Here is a 22,081-nt window from a genome sequence, read left to right as displayed (position 1 = left end):
ACTTAAATCCCATCTGCCATTCCCTGACCAAATTCATCTGAATCTGATTCTACTCTTATATAACCTTCATACTGTTTACTGCCCCACCTATTTTGGTGTCATCCACAAACTACATGTTAACTACATGTACATGGGGTGGCACGATTAGTGAAGTGGTTAGCATTATACTGTTACAGTGACTGGGTTTTGAATCTGGTACTGGCTAAAAGGAGTTCTTATGTTCTCCCTATGCCTGCATCAGGTTCCTCCAGGTGCTCCAGTTTCCTCCCACCCTCCAAAACATATGGTATTCTAGGTCAATTGAGTGTAATTGAGCAGCACAAGCTCGTGGGCTGGAAGGACTTGTTACCGCGCTGGATGTCTAAATTGAAATAAAATTTAACCACATTGTTGTAGTGCGCGTCGAAAGAACCAAAGACTTGTTGATCCAAACCAAGGCATTTATTAACTAAAAGACGAGCATATCACAAGTAGGTCGACCAGTCCAGAATGACCTGGTATGGCTAGGAGCAATGCTTTAAGACCTGCCTGTAGGAGTGGCTACACTCTCAGCCAATCACAGTCATCCTACACTACCATCTGTATATATGTACATATACACATTGGTGATAGAATCTGTACACTCACAATTGTCATCCAAGTTGTTAACATAGATGACAAAAAAGAGTGGTTCCAGCACCATTCCCTGCAGCATAGCCCTGATCACAGGCCTCCAATCTGAGTGACAACCCTCCACTCCCACCCTCTGATTCCTCTGGCCTCTGTCGGTCATGGTCAACCATGGGTATTGCCCCTCTGGTAGTCACTGAAGCAAAGCTGGAGTGGCTGCTTCAGGGCACAAGCCAGGGCAAAGTTGATATGGAGATCTGTCTGTTGCCCATGCAGTAGGGCCCCCTCTCCATCCTCATGACAGGTCCAAAGGAATGATGAAGGTTGATACAGTTTGGTGCCAGAAGCATTGCAGAAGTTGCTGTGCCAGTGCTGGATACAGCAGTCAGCCGCCTTTAGGACTCCAACTCTGGATTTTTCCTTGGGGTTTACTCCCAAAGCCTTTCCTGTAAGTGGGTATAGCCAGCAGAGATTTGAAATCAGAGCCTCTCCTAGATGAGTTACCATCTGTGGTTAATGAACCCCATCTGTCCTGAGCAACTGGTTTTAAGGCCTGCCTTTCCCCCTTCTGTCATTGAAAACAGCTCCACCGGGCATAAGAGCGATGCCACACGTGAAGGCCTAAAGGTTGTCATAGCCGAAGGGTGGTAGTAGGGATGAGCTCTCACTGGTACACAAATGCTCTTCATGGCCTGCGACTCAAACAGCCTCTAACAACCAAGTTCAACTCTAACTCTTACGTCAACCCAATTCTGTATCCAATTGCTAGCTCAACTATGGAACCCATGCGATCTTACCTCTCAGGCAAGCCTGTGCTGTGGAATCTTTAAAGGCCTGGCTAGAGTCCATGTAGATGGCATCTACTGCCCTGCTATCAGTCTTCTTGGACACCTCTTCAAAAACTCAATCAAGTTAATCAGACATGATGTCCAATGCACAAAGTATTGCTGACTGTGACCAATGACTTCTTGCCTTTCCAAATATAGATAGTTCCTGTGCCTCAGAATCTACTCCAGTCACTAACATTAGGCTCAAAAGCACAACATTAAGCACCCTCCAGTCTTCCAGCACAATACCTGTGCTCAATGAGAATCATAATTCTGTCCAATGTTCAGAGTGCATTTTGGGACAGCATAGAAGGATCTTCATTCTGAAGATGTGTCTGACCCCAGGAGTGTGTGATGGGATGGGGTGGAGGGAACTTCACTCTGTGTCTGACCCAGAGTGGTGTCAGGGTGCCCACAGGTTGAGTACCCAGTGTGTATACTGAGGCAACAGTGTGTTGAAGTTCTGACAGATTTGTCTCTGTATGATTCCAGTCTTTATTGGGCACCCAGAACCTGGGCAGAATGTATTACGAACCCATCAAAGACCGACACGGAAATGTGCTGCTGGTGACAGTGAAGGAGCTGAAGGGCCAGACTTCCCCCTGTGGGGGCCGGTGGATCCCACTCTGCAAGATCCAGAGCCAGAGGAAGTCGCTGTCCACTCCGGAACAACCAACCGCTCTTGACATCTTGCTCATCACTCTCCAGGTCTGTTCCTGCCTTCAGCTGAGGCACGCCTGCTGCACCAGCCCTCAGCCCAGACCCTACTGCAGGCTTCCATTTGCTGCTCCTCTGCATGGCATGGACCACAGTCTGTAGCACAGTCCACAGTGTGTGGCACCATCTGCAGTGTGGACGTAGATCCGCACTGTTCAGCACATTCCACAGCATGCACGTACATCCGCAGGTATTCAGCAAATTCCACAGCATGCACGTACATCCGCAGTGTTCAGCACATTCCACAGCATGCACTGACATCCGCAGTGTGCAGTGCATTCCACAGCATGCATGTACATCCGCAGTGTTCAGCGCATTCCACAGCATGCACGGACATCCGCAGTGTGCAGCGCATTTCACAGCATGCATGTACATCCGCAGTGTTCAGCGCATTCCACAGCATGCACGTACATCCGCAGTGTTCAGCACATTCCACAGCATGCACGGACATCTGCAGTGTTCAGCGCAATCCACAGCATGCACTGACATCCGCAGTGTGCAGCGCATTCCACAGCATGCATGTACATCCGCAGTGTTCAGCGCATTCCACAGCATGCACGGACATCCGCAGTGTGCAGCACATTTCACAGCATGCACGCACATCCGCAGCGTTCAGCGCATTTCACAGCATGCACGCACCACCGCAGTGTGCAGCACATTCCACAGCATGCACGCACATCCACAGTGTGCAGCGCATTCCACAGCATGCACGTACATCCGCAGTGTTCAGCACATTCCACAGCATGCACTGACATCCGCAGTGTGCAGCGCATTCCAAAGCATGCATGTACATCCGCAGTGTGCAGCGCATTCCAAAGCATGCACGCACATCCGCAGTGTGCAGCGCATTCCACAGCATGCACGTACATCCGCAGTGTTCAGCACATTCCACAGCATGCACGCACATCCGCAGTGTTCAGCACATTCCACAGCATGCATGCACATCCGCAGTGTTCAGCGCATTCCACAGCATGCACGCACATCCACAGTGTGCAGCACATTCCACAGCATGCACGTACATCCGCAGTGTTCAGCGCATTCCACAGCATGCATGCACATCCGCAGTGTTCAGCGCATTCCACAGCATGCACGCACATCCACATGGCAGCATATTCCACAGCATGCACGTACATCCGCAGTGTTCAGCGCATTCCACAGCATGCACGGACATCCGCAGTGTTCAGCACATTCCACAGCATGCACGCACATCCGCAGTGTTCAGCGCATTCCACAGCATGCATGCACATCCGCAGTGTTCAGCGCATTCCACAGCATGCATGCACATCCACAGTGTGCAGCACATTCCACAGCATGCATGTACATCCGCAGTGTTCAGCGCATTCCACATAATGCATGCACATCCGCAGTGTTCAGCGCATTCCACAGCATGCACGCACATCCACAGTGTGCAGCACATTCCACAGCATGCATGTACATCCGCAGTGTTCAGCGCAACCACATAATGCATGCACATCCACAGTGTGCAGCACATTCCACAGCATGCATGTACATCCGCAGTGTTCAGCGCATTCCACAGCATGCACGCACATCCACAGTGTGCAGCACATTCCACAGCATGCACGTACATCCGCAGTGTTCAGCGCATTCCACAGCATGCATGCACATCCGCAGTGTTCAGCGCATTCCACAGCATGCACGCACATCCACAGTGTGCAGCACATTCCACAGCATGCACGTACATCCGCAGTGTTCAGCGCACTTCATAGCATGCACGTACATCCGCAGTGTTCAGCGCATTCCACAGCATGCACGTACATCCGCAGTGTTCAGCACATTCCACAGCATGCACGCACATCCGCAGTGTTCAGCGCATTTCACAGCATGCACGTACATCCGCAGTGTTCAGCGCATTCCACAGCATGCACGCACATCCACAGTGTGCAGCACATTCCACAGCATGCACGGACATCCGCAGTGTTCAGCGCATTCCACAGCATGCATGCACATCCGCAGTGTTCAGCGCATTCCACAGCATGCACGCACATCCACATGGCAGCATATTCCACAGCATGCACGTACATCCGCAGTGTTCAGCGCATTCCACAGCATGCACGGACATCCGCAGTGTTCAGCACATTCCACAGCATGCACGCACATCCGCAGTGTTCAGCGCATTCCACAGCATGCACGCACATCCGCAGTGTTCAGCGCATTCCACCGCATGCATGCACATCCGCAGTGTTCAGCGCATTCCACAGCATACACGCACATTCACAGTGTGCAGCACATTCCACAGCATGCACACACATCCGCAGTGTTCAGCGCATTCCACAGCATGCATGCACATCCACAGTGTGCAGCACATTCCACAGCATGCATGTACATCCGCAGTGTTCAGCGCATTCCACATAATGCATGCACATCCGCAGTGTTCAGCGCATTCCACAGCATGCACGCACATCCACAGTGTGCAGCACATTCCACAGCATGCATGTACATCCGCAGTGTTCAGCGCAACCACATAATGCATGCACATCCACAGTGTGCAGCACATTCCACAGCATGCATGTACATCCGCAGTGTTCAGCGCATTCCACAGCATACACGCACATCCACAGTGTGCAGCACATTCCACAGCATGCACGTACATCCGCAGTGTTCAGCGCATTTCATAGCATGCACGTACATCCGCAGTGTTCAGCGCATTTCACAGCATGCACGTACATCCGCAGTGTTCAGCGCATTCCACAGCATGCACGTACATCCGCAGTGTTCAGCGCATTTCACAGCATGCACGCACATCCGCAGTGTTCAGCGCATTCCACAGCATGCACGTACATCCACAGTGTTCAGCACATTCCACAGCATGCACGCACATCCGCAGTGTTCAGCGCATTTCACAGCATGCACGTACATCCGCAGTGTTCAGCACATTCCACAGCATGCACGCACATCCGCAGTGTTCAGCGCATTCCACAGCATGCACGCACATCCGCAGTGTGCAGCGCATTCCACAGCATGCACGTACATCCGCAGTGTTCAGCACATTCCACAGCATGCACGCACATCCGCAGTGTTCAGCGCATTTCACAGCATGCACGTACATCCGCAGTGTTCAGCGCATTCCACAGCATGCATGCACATCCACAGTGTGCAGCACATTCCACAGCATGCATGTACATCCACAGTGTTCAGCACATTCCACAGCATGCACGCACATCCGCAGTGTTCAGCTCATTCCACAGCATGCACGCACATCCGCAGTGTGCAGCGCATTCCACAGCATGCACGTACATCCGCAGTGTTCAGCACATTCCACAGCATGCACGCACATCCGGAGTGTTCAGCGCATTCCACAGCATGCACGTACATCCGCAGTGTGCAGCGCATTCCACAGCATGCACGTACATCCGCAGTGTTCAGCACATTCCACAGCATGCACGCACATCCGCAGTGTTCAGCGCATTTCACAGCATGCACATACATCCGCAGTGTTCAGCGCATTCCACAGCATGCACGCACATCCACAGTGTGCAGCACATTCCACAGCATGCATGTACATCCGCAGTGTTCAGCACATTCCACAGCATGCACGCACATCCGCAGTGTTCAGCGCATTCCACAGCATGCACGCACATCCGCAGTGTGCAGCACATTCCACAGCATGCACGTACATTCGCAGTGTTCAGCACATTCCACAGCATGCACGCACATCCGGAGTGTTCAGCGCATTCCACAGCATGCAAGTACATCCGCAGTGTGCAGCACATTCCACAGCATGCACGTACATCCGCAGTGTTCAGCGCATTCCACAGCATGCACGTACATCCGCAGTGTTCAGCACATTCCACAGCATGCACGCACATCCGCAGTGTTCAGTGCATTCCACAGCATGCACGTACATCCGCAGTGTGCAGCGCATTCCACAGCATGCACGCACATCCGCAGTGTTCAGCGCATTCCACAGCATGCACGTACATCCGCAGTGTTCAGCACATTCCACAGCATGCACGTACATCCGCAGTGTGCAGCGCATTCCACAGCATGCACGTACATCCGCAGTGTTCAGCACATTCCACAGCATGCACGTACATCCGCAGTGTTCAGCACATTCCACAGCATGCACGTACATCCGCAGTGTGCAGCACATTCCACAGCATGCACGCACATCCGCAGTGTTCAGCGCATTCCACAGCATGCACGTACATCCGCAGTGTTCAGCACATTCCACAGCATGCACGCACATCCGCAGTGTTCAGCGCATTCCACAGCATGCACGCACATCCGCAGTGTGCAGCGCATTCCACAGCATGCACGTACATCCGCAGTGTTCAGCACATTCCACAGCATGCACGCACATCCGCAGTGTTCAGCGCATTTCACAGCATGCACGTACATCCGCAGTGTTCAGCGCATTCCACAGCATGCATGCACATCCACAGTGTGCAGCACATTCCACAGCATGCATGTACATCCACAGTGTTCAGCACATTCCACAGCATGCACGCACATCCGCAGTGTTCAGCGCATTCCACAGCATGCACGCACATCCGCAGTGTGCAGCGCATTCCACAGCATGCACGTACATCCGCAGTGTTCAGCACATTCCACAGCATGCACGCACATCCGGAGTGTTCAGCGCATTCCACAGCATGCACGTACATCCGCAGTGTGCAGCGCATTCCACAGCATGCATGTACATCCGCAGTGTTCAGCACATTCCACAGCATGCACGCACATCCGCAGTGTTCAGCGCATTTCACAGCATGCACGTACATCCGCAGTGTTCAGCGCATTCCACAGCATGCACGCACATCCACAGTGTGCAGCACATTCCACAGCATGCATGTACATCCGCAGTGTTCAGCACATTCCACAGCATGCACGCACATCCGCAGTGTTCAGCGCATTCCACAGCATGCACGCACATCCGCAGTGTGCAGCACATTCCACAGCATGCACGTACATTTGCAGTGTTCAGCACATTCCACAGCATGCACGCACATCCGGAGTGTTCAGCGCATTCCACAGCATGCACGTACATCCGCAGTGTGCAGCACATTCCACAGCATGCACGTACATCCGCAGTGTTCAGCGCATTCCACAGCATGCATGTACATCCGCAGTGTTCAGCGCAACCACATAATGCATGCACATCCACAGTGTGCAGCACATTCCACAGCATGCATGTACATCCGCAGTGTTCAGCGCATTCCACAGCATACACGCACATCCACAGTGTGCAGCACATTCCACAGCATGCACGTACATCCGCAGTGTTCAGCACATTCCACAGCATGCACGTACATCCGCAGTGTGCAGCGCATTCCACAGCATGCACGTACATCCGCAGTGTTCAGCGCATTCCACAGCATGCACGTACATCCGCAGTGTGCAGCGCATTCCACAGCATGCACGCACATCCGCAGTGTTCAGCGCATTCCACAGCATGCACGTACATCCGCAGTGTGCAGCGCATTCCACAGCATGCACTGACATCCGCAGTGTTCAGCACATTCTACAGCATGCACGTACATCCGCAGTGTGTTCTACCGCATACACAAACATCCACAGTAAATAGCGCATTCCACGGCATGCAGAATGGTCCGCAATATGCAGCCCAGACCACAGCAGGCACACATATCCACAGTGTGCAGCGCATTCCACTGTGTGCATAATGCTCCGCAATATGCAGCCTGGACTGCAGTGTGCACACGCATCTGCAGTGTGCAGAATGGTCCATGGTTTGCAGTATGTACTGTAGCATGCAAGACAGTCCTCAGGGTGCAGAACGGTCCACTGTCAGCAGCTCTCCTCCATCTCACATCCCTGTGCACCTATCTGAGTGTTTCTCTTTGTATTTCCACTCCAGAATAATGTTATTAAGTTAGAATATGACCCTCGTTCACAGGCCCAGACCCTGGGGACCCCACCAGTCCAGAAGAAAGCCAGCACAGACCAGGTATCCACATATCCTCAGAGAGGGAAGGCAATCAGCTCAGGCAGACCTTGGATGGTGACCATTCCTGAGAGGTCTTGTGGAGTTGGCTGCCTACTCCTGTCTCAGGATACATTCTGAGTAACGGTAAAAATGCAGGTGTCTGAGCTGAGCTTCCTTCAATGCAATGTTGTTCCTGGAGGGACCTGGGATCCTTCCGCAAGTTGCCTGACAACCTGTGCTTGACCTAGTGCAGGATGTCTTGTCCTATCAAAAGCGGAGTGAGGAGCGGCTGAAGCCTGGCCTGTACTTGGGCTACCTGAAGGTCAGCAGTTCTGTGGAGCAGATCAAGGTCCTCGTGCCGTCCACGGTGCCCAACGTCCTGTGCCACGTCAAGGTGCGAGACAACTACAACGTTTCCAGGTGAGATTCCCGGCAGCATGTTCAACATCGGCTCAGTGCTGCTGTCCTCCTGTTTGCTTCTCCTAAGCATTTAAAGAAAGGAAAAGACAATTTCTTCTTCATTCTGCAGCTCCATCTAATAGCTTAGAACTTAGAACATTATAGCACAGTACAGGCCTTTTGGCCTACAATGTTGTGCTGCCCTATATTTACACCTACCAAAATAAAATAAACCCTCCCTACCCTGTAACCCTCCACTTTTCCTTCATCCATGTGCCTGTCTAAGTGTCTCTTAAATGCCCCTAATGTTTCAGCCTCCACCACCATCCCATGGCAAGGCATTCCAGGCACCCACAACTTGCTGTGTAAAAATAAAACACTTGATATCTCCCCTAAACCTTCCTCCTTTCACTTTGTACAGATGTCCTCTGGTGTTTGTTACTCTTGCCCTGGGAAAAAGGTGCTGACTGCCTACCTTATCTATGCCTCTAATAATCTTGTAGACCTTTACTAAGTCTCCTCTCATCCTTCTTCACTCCAAAGAGAAAAGTCCCAGCTCTGCTAACCTTGCCTCATAAGATATATTTTCCAATCCAGGCAACAAACTGGTCCATCTACTCTGCACCCTCTCCATTATCTCCACATCCTTCCTGTTATGAGGTGACCACAGAACTGAACACAATATTCTAAGTGTGGTCTTACCAGAGATTTACAGAGCTGCAACATTACCTCATGACTCCTGAACTCAGTCTCCCAACTAATGAAGTCCCATAGGATTTCTTAACTATCCTATCGACCTGCACGGTAACTTTGAGGGATTATATGGATTGGACCCCAAGATCCCTCTGTTCTTCCACCCTGTTAAGTAACCAACCATTGACTCTGTACTCCCCCTTCAAGTTTGACCTTCCAAAATGCATCACCTCACACTGATCTGGATTGAACTCCATCTGCCACCTTTCTGCCCAACTCTGCATCCTGTCTATATTCTGTTGTAATCTACAACAACTTTCAGCACCACCCACAACTCCTCCAACCTTTTATCATCCGCAAACTTGCTGACCCATCCCTCCACTTCTTCATCCAGGTCATTGATAAAAATCACAAAGAGCAGGGGTCCCAGAACAAATCCCTGTGGAACTCCACTAGTCACTGTCCTCCAGGCAGAATACTTCCCATCTACCATTACTCTCTGCTTTCTATAGACAAGCCAATTTTGAATCCACACAGCCAAGGTTCCACAGATGCCATGCCTCATGATTTTCTGAATGAGTCTCTCATGGAGGACCTTGTCAAAAGCCTTACAAAAATCCATTTGCGCCACATCTACCACCATACCCTCATCAATTTCTTTGTTACTTCCTCAAATTCTCAACTAGGCTTGTGAGGCACGACCTTTCCTTCACAAAGCCATGTTAACTAACCTTGAGTAGAATGTATTTCTCCAAATGCACATAAATCCATTCTTTAAGAATCTTGTCCAATAGTTTGTACATCACTGATGTAAGACTCGCCAGTCTATATTTCCCACAATTCTCCCTATTACTTTTTTTTGCCATTCTCCAATTCTCCCCTGTGGCCAAAGAGGACTCAAAGATCATAGCCACTTCCCTAACTATCTATTCTTTCACTTCCCACAGCAACCTGGGGTATATCACATCCAGCCCCAGGGACTTAGCAATCTTGATGTTTTTAAGAAGATACTTCCTCTGTCTTAATCTCAACCTGGTCCAGCACACAAGTTTGTTCTATTCTGACCTGAGTGTAGGGGAGTCCATAACTGGGGGGCATAGATCAGAGGGGAAAAAGTGACAGGGTTCAAAAGGAACCTTTTTCATACCAATGGTGGTTGGTGTGTGCAACCAGATGCCAGCGGAGGGGCAGAGGTGGGTCCAATTGTGGCATCTGAATGACATTGTCTGGGCACCTGGAGGGAGAGGCATGTTTCACTCAGTGACGGTGGGGCTGGGCAAGTGGGGTCAGAGCGAACAGGTGTACCTGAGTGTGAGTCCCTGCCACCAGATGCATGCACTGACATTGAATTCTCTGTGATAGGGAGGAGTGGGAGTGGCTGCAGAGCACATCGACAGGCCGACAGCAAGATGATCCCATCAACTGCACAAAGCAAAAAATGCCTCTTCTTGCCTCGGAACTACAGACAGCATTGAGAGCTCTGCTCGGGTACATCAACATCCCTCTGAACCAGGCAGGTCACCCCATGCCTCGCTATAACACTGACACACCCCTCACCCCTCACTGTAACACTAATTCACCCCTCACTGTAACACTGACACAGCCCTCAACCTAATACTAATTCACCCCTCATTGTAACACTGACATACCCCTCACTGTAACACAGATTCACCCATCACTGTAACACTGACACACCCTTCACTTCTCAATGTAACACTGATACAACCCATGCCCTTCACTGTAACACCGACACACCCCTCACTGTAACACTGACGCACCTCTCACCCCTCAGCAAGCAGAGGCTGAGGACGAGCTTGCTTCCAGTAAGGTAAGATCTTTGAATTTAAATTAGGAAGAGTTAATCGAGACAGCAGCTAGGGCAGGGATTGCTCCAAGTGCAGGATGTTGGAAATTTGGCACAGCACAATTGTCCCTGAAGACACCTGCAAGAGGTGCATCCAGCTGCAGCTCCTGGGAGACTGAGTTAGGGAACAGGAGCTAGAGCTGGATGAACTCCAGATCATTGGGTCAGTGATAGGGAGGACAGTCACCCCCCAAAGGTCAGGAGACAGGTAACTGAGTGACTGTTAGGAGAAGGAAGGGGAAGAGGCAGCCACTGCAGAGCACCCCTGTGGCCATTTCCCTCAATGGCAAATATACTATTTTGGATACTGTTGGGGGGACAAACTACCAGGGACAAGCAGTAGTGGTTACAATCTCTGGTGCAGAGGCTGGGCCCTCGGTCAGAAATTAATGAGGGAGAAGAGGAGAGTTATGGTAATTGGGGTTGGTTAGGAGAGCAGATAGGAAGTTTTGTGAATGAGATTGAGGGTCCCAGATGGTATACTCTCTCAGGAGCCAGGGTCAGGGACGTCTCTGATCGAGTTCACGGCATTCTGGAGGGGAAGAGTGATCAGCCAAAGGTCGTGGTCCATGTGGGGGCCAATGACATAGATAGGAGTAGGGACAAGGTCCTGAAGAGGGAAGATAGGGAGTTAGGAAAGAAGTTAAAAAGCAGGACCTCGAGGGTGGTAATCTCAGGACTGCTGCCTGTATGACGTGCCAGAGAGGGTAGGAACAGGAAGTTGTGGCAGATGAATGTGTGGCTGAAGAGTTAGTGCAGGGGGACACGGGTTCAGGTTTGTGAATCATTGGGATCTCTTCTGGGGAAGGTCTGACCATATACAAAAAGGACGGGCTGCACCTGAACTGGAGGGGGACCAATATCCTGGTGGGCAGGTTTGCTAGAGCTGTTGGGGATGGTTTAAACTAGTTTGGCAAGGAGGTAGGAATCTGAATGTGAGTGGAGAGAATAGGGCAGAAGGTCAAAGGCATGATGTTATGAGTTGGTGAGGAAGGACAGGCTGGGGACAAAACATAAATGTAGTCAGTTATAGATGAAATGTGTCTATCTCAACACTGGGTGTATTAGGAATAAAGGGGATGAACATGGATCAGTATGTGGAACTACGATGTTGTGGCCATTACTGAAACTTGGCTGGAGGAAGGGCAAGATTGGCTGATGCAGGTACCAGGTAGATGTTTTAAAAGGAATAGGATGGGAAGTAGAAAAGATGGTGGGGGGGAGGGGTGGTGGTGGGAGTAGTATTACTGGTCAGGGATAGTATCTCGGCTATAGACAGGGAGGATGGTGCAGAGGGAGTGTCCACTGAGTCGGTGTGGGTGGAAGTCAGAAATAGGAAGGGAGCTATCACTGTGCTGGGAGTAGTCTATTATGCTTTTTACATAGAACTTGCATGATTTTTCCATTCTGAAGTGTCTCTCTACCTTCCGGGAGTGGTTGTTCACACAGGAACAACCAAAACTCCAAATATCTATATCACACTGCTAGTTTAGACAGAATAGCTGAAGTACAGTATTTAAGCAAGCTAGATGTCCTATTCATTAGATCAGTTTAGACTGCAAGCGATCAGTGAAAAGAACAAGGGGTCAAGGAGGTAAAATGTCGGAGTGGGAATGAGTCCCTTATTCCTGTTCCGATCTTTTTACACAGACTGCATTCCGGGAAAGGGGAATAGTTTCTTGGAATGCAGCGGCTGTGCAAAAAACATATATAGGCCCCCATATAGCCCTTGGGTCATCAAGGAACAGATAAGCAGGCAGATTTTGGAATGGTACAGGAAATACAGGGTTGCAGTTGTGGGTGATTTAAACTTCACTAATATTGACTGACTGCAAGAGGGATAGATGGGGCAGAATTTGTCAGGGGTGTTCAAGAAGGATTCCTGACACAGTATATAGACTGGCCGACAGGAGGAGAGACCAAACTGGATCTCGTTCTGGGTCATGAACCGCTTGGTGGGGGAACAATTTAGTGAGAGTGAACACAACTCCCTTAGCTTCAACATATAGTAGCTATGGAATAGTATAAAAACAGACAAATTGGGAAAGTGTTTAATTGGGAAGGGCTAATTATGAAGGGATGAGGCAGGAACTAGCGAGACTAAATTGGAACATATTCAAGGGTGAAAGCACAGGAGTAATGTGGAGGCAGTTTAGAGATCACTTGTGCTGGGCTCATAGGTTTGTCCCTCTGGGACAAGGAAAAGATGGTAGGAAAAGGGAACCATGGTTGACAAAATAGATCAGGCAATTAGTCAAAAGTAAAATAGAAGCATATATTAAATATAGGAAGCAGGAAGCAGAAATATATGAGAAATATATGATAGCCAGAAAGGAGCTTAAGAAAGTACTTAGGAGAGCTTGAAGAAGGCCTTGGCATGAGGATTAAGGAGAACCCCAAGGCATTCTATGCATATGTGAATAACAAAAAGATGATGAGAATGAAGGTGGGGTCTTGAGGTGGAGGAGGTTGGAGTGAGGTCGGAATAGAACAGGCCTGTGTGCTGGACAATGTGGAGATTAAGGAAGAGGAACACACCGCACAATGTTACACCAACACGCCTCACACTGACACACTCCTCACTGACATCCCCCTCATTGTAACACCACCACACCCCCTCACTGTAACACTGACACCCCTTACTATAACACTGATACACCCCTCACTGTAACACTGACATACCCCTCACTGTAACACCACCACACCCCACACCCCTCACTGTAACACCGACACACCCTCACTGTAACACCGACACACCCTCACTGTAACACCGACATACCCCTCTGTAACACTGACACACCCTCACTGCCCCTCGCTGTAACACTGACATCCCCCTCACTGTAACACCACCACACCCCACACCCCCTCACTGTAACACTGACACCCCTTACTATAACACCAAAGCACCCTCACTGTAACACCGACATACCCCTCGCTGTAACACTGACATCCCCCTCACTGTAACACCACCACACCCCACACCCCTCACTGTAACACCGACACACCCTCACTGTAACACCGACACACCCTCACTGTAACACCGACATACCCCTCTGTAACACTGACACACCCTCACTGCCCCTCGCTGTAACACTGACATCCCCCTCACTGTAACACCACCACACCCCACACCCCCTCACTGTAACACTGACACCCCTTACTATAACACCAAAGCACCCTCACTGTAACACCGACATACCCCTCGCTGTAACACTGGCATACCCCTCACTGTAACACCACCACACCCCACACCCCTCACTGTAACACTGACACCCCTTACTATAACACCAAAACACCCTCACTGTAACACCGACATACCCCTCGCTGTAACACTGACATCCCCCTCACTGTAACACCAACACACCCCTCACTGTAACAGCGATATACCCCTCACTGTAACAGCGACACACCCTCACTGTAACACTGACACACCCTCACTGTAACAGCGACACACCCTCACTGTAACATGGATACACCCTCACTGTAACACCGACATACCCCTCACTGTAACATGGATACACTCTCACTGTAACACCGATACCCCTCACTGTAACACTGACACACCCTCACTGTAACACCAACACACCCCCATGCCTCACTGTAACATTGACACACCCCACACCTCTCACTGTAATACAAATAGTCATGAGGCTTCTGGATGTTTGCAGGCTGAGGAGTTCCGTGTGTTCACTCAGGAAGTGTTGGAATTGGGTCACAATGTTTGCTTCTTGCTGCTCCTGCCTCCGTGTACCTCAGTCTGCACTGCTCCAGGACAACGAACTGCCTACCCCCCTCATTCCCGCTTCCTCAATGTGCCACTCCAGATGTTCGAGCTGGGTGTGTATACTGCTCTGTTGTGTCCCTGTCTGATTCGATGTTCACCACAGGGTGTGTGCAGCTGCTGTGTCAGGGACATGTGTTAGTGTATGTTGGTGGTGTGTGAATTGTGTGTTATTGGATATGCAAGATATGTGAGCTCTGTGGTGTGTGAGGTGTATGGGGTTGTGTATGAGTGTATGGGGTTGTGTGTGAGTGTGGGGTTGTGTGTGAGTGTGGGGTTGTGGTGTGTGGGGTTGTGTATGAGTGTATGGGGTTGTGTGTGAGTGTGGGGTTGTGTGTGAGTGTGGGGTTGTGGTGTGTGAGGTGTGTGGGGTTGTGTATGAGTGTATGGGGTTGTGTGTGAGTGTGGGGTTGTGTGTGAGTGTGGGGTTGTGGTGTGTGAGGTGTGTGGGGTTGCAGTGTAAGTGTTATTGGGTTGTGTGAGTGTGGGATTATGTGTGAGTATGTGGGGTTGCAGTGTGAATGTGTGCGGTTGCAATGTGAGTGTGTAGGGTTGTGGTTGAGTGTGTGGGATTGCAGTGTGACTGTGAGTTGTGTGTAAGGTGTATGGGGTTGTGTGTGGGTGTGTGGGGTTGTGTGACAGTATGTGGGGTTGCGGTATGAGTGTGTGGGGTTGTATGAAAGTGTGTGGGGTTGTGTGTGAATGTGTGGGGTTGTGTGTGGGGTTGTGTATGAGTGTGTGGGGCTGTGTGTGAGGTGTCATTCCATTTGTGGTGAGCCAGTCCTCTGATGCACTACAATAATTCTACAGTCATGTGCAGTCCCTCACACTCTCTCTGTTCTTCCAGTTCACTTCTGCACCTACCAGGACACATTTATGAACCTGTACTGCCGTGTGTCAGCGCTATTGGAGATGGACTCACTCATCTCCCAGCAGACCTTGAGGGAGGCCATCTCAGACGTAGAGCTTCGCTCGGCCAAGCAGAGGGACTGTGAGGTGTCGCAATCTCTCCAGGTAAGTGAGGCAAATCACTCGGTCCAAAAATCCCTCGTCACCACACCCCAGACAGACACACACACTTGCTGTTGGCTGTTCCTTTCAATGAAGCAGCAAAACACATGGTGTGTTCTTGTGTGAGAACACAGTACTGGTGAGTACACAGTACTGGTGAGTACATAGTACCAGTACACTGTGCTGGTGTGCACAGGATATTGTTGAGCGCAGATATCTGTAACATTTCCTCTCTCTGCTGCAGCAACTGGATGCACTGTGGCGTGAGATGCGCTGGATCATGGATGCGCTGTCGTACGCTCGTTACAGGCATCCCTCTGGGAGTCTCCTCATCTCTTGGCTCATCACATGTTTGGAAGAGGCTCCTGAGAAGAACAACTCACTACTCTGTCCTTCACCTCGGGTGGAGGTTGATGGCTGGCGACCTGCGGACGGTAAGGAACATGGCAGAGTCCCATCCAGTCCCGACCAACTGAGTGTTAAGTATCAGCGGCTGGGAGTGGAGTGCACAGAGACAGGGTTAACAGCTGGTGGGGACACAATAAGCACCAGGGTTCTCAATGTGTGCAGCACCTCATCCTGAAACATCTTCCAGATGCTGCTCGTCCCACCAAATTCCTCCTGCAATCTGTGGTTGGGGTGTACACAATACCTCAGCACCCCCATGGCCCCTCTGTGCATCATCACCACCTACTCTGTATGTCCCTCCAGAACTTGATCCCGAAGCAGCACTTGCATTTCACCGGCCAACTTTGCAGCTGATCTCTACCTGGCTGGTTTCCTCGATAACCTACCCCTATTTCCTTTCTTGAACAAAGGTACAGCATTGGTGACTCTCCAGTCCTCTGGGACCTCTCTTTTCACTAATGAGGATGGCAAAACCTTAGTCAAATCTCTTCACATGCCTCTTTTAATAACCAGGAGATATGCCATCAGACTCAGGGAACATCCACCTTAATGTTCCACAAAGGAACCAGTATCACCTCTTTCCTCATCTCAAAATGCCCTAACACATGAGCATTCTCTACATGATGCTCTCTATCACTGTCCACGTCATCCTTGGTAAACACCAATGTATCATTCAGTACTTACCCCACTGCAAATGCCAATTCCCTCCATGGTCCTTGAGGGGTCCGATCTTCACTTGGTAATTCGAGTGCCCAGGTATATCGCAGGCTCCCACCTCCCATCCACTAAGGCAACCAACACCACATAGGACCCCCATCACCCTGATCACAACCTCCTCTAGGTTCAGGAACAGTTTCTTTCCAACAGCTATCAGGTTCTTAAAACATCCTCTTGGTACACTGATCAGGGACTGTTCCGACACCACAAAGGGACTGCACTATTTTAATGCAGCTTCTTTTTCTTGCACTACATTAACAGTGAATATTCATTAACTGCCTATCATTATACATCATGTAATTTAATTTCATGTATTCTTTTGTAGTTCTTGTTCAGGACATATCTGTTCAGTTGCAGCTTTAATGTATTTGTACACTGTTCAATATTATGTGACAAACTCATTCTCATCGTTCCCAGTCCCGGCAACATTCTCATGAATCTTTTCTCCCCTTTCCAGAGTTATATCTTTCCTCCAGCTGGATGGCCAGAACTGCACCCCATATATACATTGTTCATAGTGCCATGCAGTCCAACCAACATCTAGTACAATTGTTACACAATGTCCTCAGTGACCTGATCAATCCAGGCTACGTGTCAAATGAAATCATCACCATCCTGTTTTCCTGGAGACTGTACCCAAAGTCTTCGTGTTCCACAACAGTCCTCAAAACCCAACCATTCACCATGTTAATCTTGCCTTGGTTTAACCTACCCAAGCGCAGTACCTCGCAATTGTCCGAGTTAAATTCCATCTGCATTGGCCCACTTTCCCTGTTCAACTCGATCTAGGTCCCCTTCTTTACTGTCTACTGTACCACTAATGTTGGTGTCATCCACAAACTGACTAACTGAGCTAATTACATGTCAGCCTAGTTGTTATTATTCTGTAGATAACAACAGCAGTGGCTCCAGCACTGATCCCTGCGGTACACCAATGGTCACAGTCCTCCCATTTGAGTACACCCCTCCAATCCCACCTTCTGTCTCCCACCAGCCACTTCTGTATTCAACTCCCTCTGGATCCCATGTCCCACACAATTATCACATCGACATGATGGAGTGATTAAATGGCTTTAATTACCAAAAACCTGAGCATTACCGATATACTACTTGGCCAGGTTCCAGGTACAGGAGCAAGAGAGTGCAAGTCCAGGTACACCAGCCTTTATTGGGAAATCCGGGGAGGATCCAAGGGAGGGGTTAGGGAATATCAAGGAGGTTCGTACTGGTCTCTATTCATACATCTATGCAAATGCCTTTCACCACATTCACCCCTTCTTTGAGATAAAACCTGGCAGGGTGATGTGGCGACATGGAGCACATACTGTACTTTATTACATATATACATCGTTCATAGTGCCAGTCACAGGTTGAGCCTGTCCGGTGGTCTCGTGATCCTCTATGACTTTCGAGGTGCTGGGTGAGGCCCCTGTTGTTCCTGCGTCGCGCTCGCAGGACTGGGTCCTGTGTGGGTGGAATTTCGGTTACAGAGCCCTTCGCTGCCAGTTGGGGGGGGGGGGGGGCTTCTTGCTGGCGAGATCTCTGTTGGATTGACCTGCTGCCGGTGCCAACAGGATTGTTCTCCAGATTGTATCCACTTGCCCATTCCCACGGGGGTTCTGGCTAGTAGTTCTGCTCGTGGGTATCCCCATCACCTGTAGGTACTGTCACATCTCCTGACTCATGAAGGAGGAAGTCCTGTCACTGTGTATGTAGCTGGGGTATCCAAACATACTGAATATGGTCCAGAGTGCTTTGATGACTGTGGTTGCAGTCATGTCCAGACAAGGGACAACAAACGGGAACTGGGAGTGCTCATCCATTACATTCAGGAAGTAGAGATTCCTGTTATTGGGTGGGAGGGGACCCTTGAAGTCCACACTAAAATGTTCAAAGGGATGGGTTGCCTTAATCAGTTAGGCTCTATCCGGTCTGTAAAAATGCAGCTTGCATTCGGCACAGACCGAGCAGTTACCACACAGTTCACGAATCTCCTCAACTGAGTAGGGTAAATTTCTAGCCCTCACAAAGTGAAGCACCCTTATGACCCTGGGGTGGAAGAGCTCGTCATGCAGGAACTTTAGACAATCCGCTTGTGCACTGGCACATGTTCCCCGGGACAGAGCATCAGGTGGCTCATTAATTGTACATGGAGAGTTCGATTCTCCACCATCTGATCTTATCATTTTTTATTTTACCTCGCTGTTTGTTGTTAAACATAAATGCAATGGTCCTCTGATCTGACAGCAGAGTAAATGGTCCAGCACCCAAATAATGCCTCCAGTGGCGCACAGCTTCCACTATGGCCTGGGCCTCTTTCTCAATTGCCAAGTGTCTGAGTTCCGGGCCCTGGAGTATTCGAGAGAAAAATGCCACTGGCCTGCCTGCCTGATTCAGCGTGACTGCTGGGGCAACATTAGAAGCACCACTTTCCACTTGGAATAGGATGGATTCATCAAAGACATGCATTGCCGCCTTGGCAATCTCATCCTGGATGCCCTTGAAGGCTTTACGAGCCTCCGCTGATGGGGGATAATCTGATGTCTTCACTAATGGCTGGGCCTTGACTACATAATTGGGGTCCCATTGGGCATAATAAGAAAAGAACCTGAGGCACCTTTTTAGGACTTTCAGGTTCTGGGGCAAAGGGGGTTCCCTAAGGGGGTGCATTCTCTCAGGGTCTGGGGACACGATCCTTCCCTCCACCACTTACCATAGTAACACCAGCCGTGAACTGCAGAACATACACTTCTTCTGGTTATACATCAGGTTTAGGGTTTTTGCCGTGATGAGGAATTCCCTTAAATTCGTATGGTGTTCCTCCATGTCATGTCCGCATATGGTGACGTTATCCAAATACGGAAATGTTGCCTTTAGTTTGTGATTGTCCACCATGCGGTCCATCTCCCTTTGGAACACTGATACCACATTCGTCAGACCAAATGGAAATCTGCGGAACTGATACAGTTGGCCGTCGGCTTCAAAAGCCATGTAGGGCCTGTCCTCTTGGCGGGTTGGAATCTGATGGTATGCGGACTATGGTGGAGAAGTCCCTATATTGGGCTATCTTATTCACCATGTCAGCAATTCAGGGTAGGGGGTAGGCATCAAGTAACGTAGATCTATTCACAGTCTGGCTGGAGTCTTTTACCATCCTTTTCTTCTCCCCCACTTTTACCACCAACACTTTTGAGCTCACCAAGTCTTTCTCACCGAGGCCCAGGATCTTGACTCTCCATCCCAGGCCCAGCGACTTGTTTCTCCAGGCCCAGGATCAGGCCCTGGTCTCTCCATCCCTGACCTGGGGCCTTGTCTCTCCAGCCCAGGACGATCTTGTTTTTCCAGGCCTAGCATGGCCCGCTGAAGTCTCTCACACAATGAGCAAACCACATGGCCTTCTATTGCAGGGTGGCAGCGCAGCTCCAAGGACAAGAATGGTTCTGAGGTCTTCGTGCCAATTGAAAGTGCCTGGGATGCCAGTGAGACTCGTGGTCAGGGAGAGCCTGACCTGCTGAGGGCTGCAGCCCAGCCTTGTGGCCAGCGAGGAGCCTGCATGCTGGGCAGCAGTGCCCCAGACATCCTGCGTCTGAAGGAGCAGAGCAAGCAAGATCATGTCCCCGAAATCAGCGCTCCGCCGGGTGACTCCAGCACAACGTGCAGCAGCTGGCAGACTGCCTCTGGTCGCCGGGCCCACTTCAGTCACAGCTGCCAGAGGCTCCCCCGGTGCAAACCACCCCCTGGCCTGTCTGAAGGCCTGTTCACACCACGGCCCAGTCCCGGGTTCATCATGGACCCCCGGCTCAGCCCTACACTCCCCCCAGACCCCAATCCCAACCCCACACTCCCCTTGGATCCCCAGTCCAGCATTACACTCCCCCCAGACTCCTGGCCAAGCACTGAGTTCATCAATGACCCCCAGCACAGTCCCACACTCCCCCCAGACCCTTGGCCCAGCACCGAGTTCATCACAGACCCCCAGCCAAGCTCCACGCTCCCCCTAGACCCCCAGCCCAGCACTGGGTTCATTACGGATTCCCAGCCCAACCCAACACTCACCATAGACCCCTGGGCCAGTACTGAGTTCATCATTGACCCCCGGCAAGGATCACCGGACGAGGATAATAGGCCCAGCACAGTGGAGTCTCAGGCAACACTGCCTTGGTTCCCAGTCCAGGGGTCTGAGGTTGGTGTGGAGTCGAGTGACCCCCAAGAGCCTGACACTCTCAGCAGTGTCCTGTAGTGGGGAGGGAGGGGGGGGTGATTGGGCAATGAGATGGCTGTGGGGGAGCAGGCCCAGACTCGGGCCCAGGTGATCCCTCCACCTCAGATAGCTGGATGACCCTCAGTTTCCTTCACAATGAGTGTAGGGGCTCCGCACCAACTTGTGGCACTGTCCATCGGGTGAGCATGAACCCTCGGGCCCGCCAGGCCATGGTGACTCAAAAGCTGCTGCAAATGTCGACTGCAACTTCCCTCCCCCACGTGTGGATGTGTGCGTCATGGTGGGTTTCCACGGCTTCCTGCCACACTGTTGTACCTTTCCCTGTCTGCAACAGAGTAGGTGTTTCCTTCCCTTCACCAAATGCGACATCACACCATTACACTCTGCACGTCCACCTGCCTCTTAATGTGGGTACTTTATAAAGCTGACAGACACTGTCCCCTGAGGTGGAGTTTAGGAGGTGGAGGCTGAGGGCAGAGGGAGGGTGGTGGAGGGAGGGTGGGGAGAGTGAGAAGGAAATGTGGGGTGGAGGGTGGGGTGATGAGAAGGAAAGGTGAGGTGGTGGGAGTGAGGAGGGAGGGTAAGGGTGGGGTGGAGGGAAGAGGGTGTTGTGGAGGGTGAGGAAGGAAGAGGGACAGGATAGAGGGTAAGGTGGGAGGCTAGCCATTGCTGAACCCGACCGTTAGGTTTGAGGCCGCCCCCAGACAGATTCCCTGGGACCTCCCACTCGAGGAGGCAATCATCTCACTGATCTCTCAATGAAGCCGGCAGGCCTGGCCTGAGGCACAAGGCAGTCCAGACCCCTGAGGCAGCCCTGACCTGAGGCAGTAAGGTACGAGGCAGCCCTTACCCGAGACAGCCTGGACCCTGAGGCAGATCTGACCTGAGGGACCTCTGATCCGAGGCAGCCTGGACCCGAGGCAGCCTGGAC

The 22,081-nt window shown here is 50.8% G+C and overlaps 1 protein-coding gene across 1 annotated transcript in view; it reads left to right on the top strand.

Annotated features, from left to right (window-relative positions):
• Positions 1–21,617, top strand: part of ankfn1a (ankyrin repeat and fibronectin type III domain containing 1a) — a 65,121-nt gene extending 43,504 nt beyond the window's left edge. Inside the window, exons 12-18 of the mRNA XM_069929639.1 lie at positions 1,929–2,144; positions 8,309–8,475; positions 10,510–10,660; positions 14,680–14,848; positions 15,640–15,806; positions 16,048–16,237; positions 20,336–21,617. Coding sequence (XP_069785740.1) covers positions 1,929–2,144; positions 8,309–8,475; positions 10,510–10,660; positions 14,680–14,848; positions 15,640–15,806; positions 16,048–16,237; positions 20,336–21,168 — 1,893 coding nt within the window. The 3' untranslated portion in view covers positions 21,169–21,617. The remainder of the gene's footprint in view (positions 1–1,928; positions 2,145–8,308; positions 8,476–10,509; positions 10,661–14,679; positions 14,849–15,639; positions 15,807–16,047; positions 16,238–20,335) is intronic.
• Positions 21,618–22,081: the final 464 nt, after the last annotated feature.

The sequence above is a fragment of the Narcine bancroftii genome, chromosome 3 (assembly GCF_036971445.1).
Source record: "Narcine bancroftii isolate sNarBan1 chromosome 3, sNarBan1.hap1, whole genome shotgun sequence".
Lineage (NCBI taxonomy): Eukaryota > Metazoa > Chordata > Chondrichthyes > Torpediniformes > Narcinidae > Narcine > Narcine bancroftii.
This window is presented reverse-complemented; position numbering and strand designations above follow the sequence as displayed.